Source organism: Aphanomyces astaci, assembly GCF_000520075.1.
Source record: "Aphanomyces astaci strain APO3 unplaced genomic scaffold supercont1.40, whole genome shotgun sequence".
NCBI classification, from domain to species: Eukaryota; Oomycota; class Saprolegniomycetes; order Saprolegniales; family Verrucalvaceae; genus Aphanomyces; species Aphanomyces astaci.
The window spans coordinates 96551-99973 of record NW_009798303.1 but is presented as its reverse complement, the minus strand read 5'-3'; the positions used below and the strand labels follow the sequence as shown (position 1 = coordinate 99973).

The 3423-nt window shown below is 49.1% G+C and overlaps 1 protein-coding gene across 3 annotated transcripts; it reads right to left on the bottom strand.

Moving 5' to 3' along the window:
* Positions 1–644: 644 nt before the first annotated feature.
* Positions 645–1973, bottom strand: H257_12337 (hypothetical protein). 3 transcript variants are annotated; one of them, XM_009839499.1, is made up of 3 exons: positions 1407–1973; positions 1251–1351; positions 654–1196 (listed from the first exon to the last, which is right to left on the bottom strand). In XM_009839499.1, exon 1 carries the CDS (start codon positions 1871–1873, stop codon positions 1538–1540), a length of 336 nt encoding a protein of 111 aa, XP_009837801.1. In that variant the 5' UTR covers positions 1874–1973; the 3' UTR covers positions 654–1196; positions 1251–1351; positions 1407–1537. The 3 variants fall into 3 exon arrangements, with proteins under 3 accessions (XP_009837799.1, XP_009837801.1, XP_009837800.1); XM_009839497.1 differs by having other exon boundaries at positions 645–1351; XM_009839498.1 differs by having other exon boundaries at positions 1251–1973.
* Positions 1974–3423: the final 1450 nt, after the last annotated feature.

Sequence of the window (3423 nt, the reverse complement as noted above, 5' to 3'; positions counted from 1 at the left end):
CTAAAATCACCAAGCGGTTTCGTAAGGTGTCGTAAAGCCACTCCCTTGCTCAACGTGGCACGCAAAAACTGGGATCATAGTGATAGTAAAGTTGTGGACCCATGAGGTGTGTGCCAAGACCCCTTCGTGATGCCAGTTGTGGTAATGGGTCCACATGAGTAAGCTTATGCAATGCAACAACAGGGAACTATGTGCGGTGTGGCGAATCCACACCGCACATAGTGTCCCTGTTGTCACATGCAAGCATACGGATATCGTTCCTCATGTGGATGTGGTAAATGCAAATAAGTTTTGTCGAAATCATGAGTTGGGTCTGCCATATATTTCCCGTGCATTAAAATTTCCGTGCGTGGGAAGTCTACGGCAGTGCTTCCGAAATCTGTCTAGTATGTACCATGCAGTTTGGGTTGTATCATCCTACAGTAGTACACGTAGTATTGTGAATTCGCTAAAAACTTCCCAAAATTCACGTGGTTTGTCTACTCAATATCGAATCACGCTGTAGTTCTGATTGGTTGAAAATATATTGTAAGAGCCAATCAAATCCAATCAAAATTGGATTAGCCAATAGAGTAGATTCGTGATTCGGCAGCGAGATTCGATACGACGAGGTCTGGAAATCTATACCGAATCCACAATACTCCTCTGGTATCGTTTTGATATCTATTAATAGTCATAGTTACAAGTGCCCTATCATCATTCTCCCTTCATAGCTTGTTCTCGTTTCACTAGTCCTTGCTGTAATGACCAGCGAAGCCAGTCTTCTTGGTCTGTTGGGTCCACGGCTAAATACGAATGGGCATACCTTCCCTGGGACAAAAGGTTTACTGCAGCCATGTACTGGTCCCCCAGCTGACTTTTCCACGCCTTGACTTGGCGGCAAGCTTCCTTTCGAGTGCCCAAGTCCGACATCCCCCCAGCCTTGTCGTCGGCACTGTCGTCGCCTGTCAGATCCACCACTTAGTTGTTTTTGGCCACCGCAACGTTGTTCCTTGGAAGGCCTTGATGCTCCAGCTTCATACGTTTGAGAACGGATGGGTTGCCTTCAGCCTTGACATGTACTGGCTCGGCAGCCACTGGAACAATTGGAAGCTCAGCAGCGACAGGAACGCTCGGAAGGGGTGGTGGAGTCGCGGGTAGTTGGATCGAAGATGGTGGGGATGGTGGTGGTTAAATGCCGTCAGCCACCATCGCGTCTACATGACAATCCTTGGTACTCAAAATAGAACCTACCGTGTACAGTATACTACCTCGCGTCTTGTACAGGAAACGAAACGTGTGTAGAACTTTTCCCTGTCGACCGTGATAAAAGTTCGTCGAGACCTTCGTTGGCATGTGACGCGGGCTGACTCTGCACAACACAACAACGATATTTTAGTCGACACATCGTCGCATAGTTATCGAACCCTGTTGTCGATGTCAAGAACACGCCTTCCTTCGTGTCGGTGCCAATGGCTGGTGTCGAGTACGGATGATCAGCAATGACCACATCGTCTTGCTTGGCCTTGGATATCGACGAGGTAATGTAGATATACATTCAATCGACGAACCTGCCTACATCCTTCAATTTGGACGAACACGAAATTCCGTCGTCGGTCACGTGGGGTGCACAAAACACAAAGTTCTGCTCAACGGTGCCACGACCACTGCGCAGTCGCAAGTGTTTCACCGACCCAACAGTAACAAGGCGAGACGTAGTAGCAGCTTGACCATCGATGGAAATGGTAGCCTTCATGCAATTGAGTGCTTTCGTTATGCCGGTGGACAGTCGCTTGAGTATCGTTGGCTGTGGTCGCGTATTCGTACAGCGCACGAAGTACTCCGCTCCAATCTTGGCCTCGATGTTACGTCGAACTGGACAGGCCATCTTCATTGAGCGTAGTGGCGTACTCTTTGGCAGAGGAAGCTCTGCTGGATGCCGCCTCCTGAACCATCACCACCACGTCCATGTCGTCCAACTTCATTCGTCCCAGGAAACTCAAGAGTACAGTATTAATAGTAGTACTACTATTAATAGTAGTACCTGTACTACTGAATTTTAAGGCAATTTTCATGCTTTTCTGTTGGCACTTTCTCAAAATGTCATTTAGGGTTTTGTTTTGAAATGACATTTTACGAGTGTGGGTTTACGTCAAAGCGCACATTTGCATAAACTGTACTAGTAAGTTGCGTCAACTACAGCAAATCTCTATGTACGATAATAAATGCCATCTTTATCACGAACCCCTTCCAGTTGCTCTGGTGCTTTACATGATCAGCCTGCGTATTGATGATCTGCCCACCGCCTACGCCCTCAACCTTCAAACCCGCCCGTGACCTTGGCCCTTGGGTTTTCACCGCCTTTGTTGGCTGGGGATTGGGTGTACCAACTACTACTGTTGGATCCTCATATCGTCTCCATTGTCGGTGCCATTGCCGAGGGCTTACACGGTCGCCATGTTCAATTAACACGACCAACAAGGCAACCACAACCATCAAAGTGCTCAACGGCTACTTAGTGTCGATATCCCCCCCACAGCGCTGTCTCGACGATTGCGGCCTAGGATTAACACATCGCCCGCTCGTTTTTGTCGTGGCAAACTGGAATTGTATTTCATGGCGCCGATATAGAACGCACTGGGGGGGGGGTATCATAGATGGAGCAACAGAGGGGGATTATATAGGCACGGAACACTCCTTAGCCTCGAGGTACTCACCTCATTGCCAAGTGGGATACGAGTATGTTCGGAATGTCTAGCTTTTGTACATAAACACACTGTAAAACGAACGATGTACTAGCTGTAAACTCACCAATGAACGCGGCTGTTCGAAGCTCTGCATGCCAGGCAGAAGCTGGTCGCTTAAATTGTCTGCAAGATTCAGCAATCCAGGTTGACCTGGCCCAACGACACACTGTTCTGCAGCGTGCAGAGCAATTGGGTCGCGCGTTAGTTTTACCCATTGCAAACACACACACACTGTGTGTGTGGCGTGTCAAAGGTTGCGATAACTTAGTGGAGGTACTGCGTACTTTAGTGAATGGTAGTCAGTAGGCGCCTCGTGGCGTGTTTAACCTCACTAATGTCAGTGTGTATATTTGCTGCCTTGACGAAGGTCCCGTGGCCGAAAGCCAAGAAGAAGCGGGAGACAAAACAAAGATATCTTTAGTTCATTGTTGAGCTATTCACTGGAGATGGTATGAGAACATTCCGTCGACGAGGACATGCCAACGAACGCCGAAGAACGATCGCGGTCGCGTGACCGGATCGAGGAGCCGCGAAGACGCGCCGCTCGGCGCACCGTTGAGAACCCGTTCAGATCTCCCCGACGACGACAGCCACCTGTTGTCGACGAGTGGCAACCGCCACGTAGTGGGTTTTACACCCCTGCCACAACCCAAGGAACAACAGCTGTCGCAGCGTTTGTCTCAGCTGCTGCTCCACC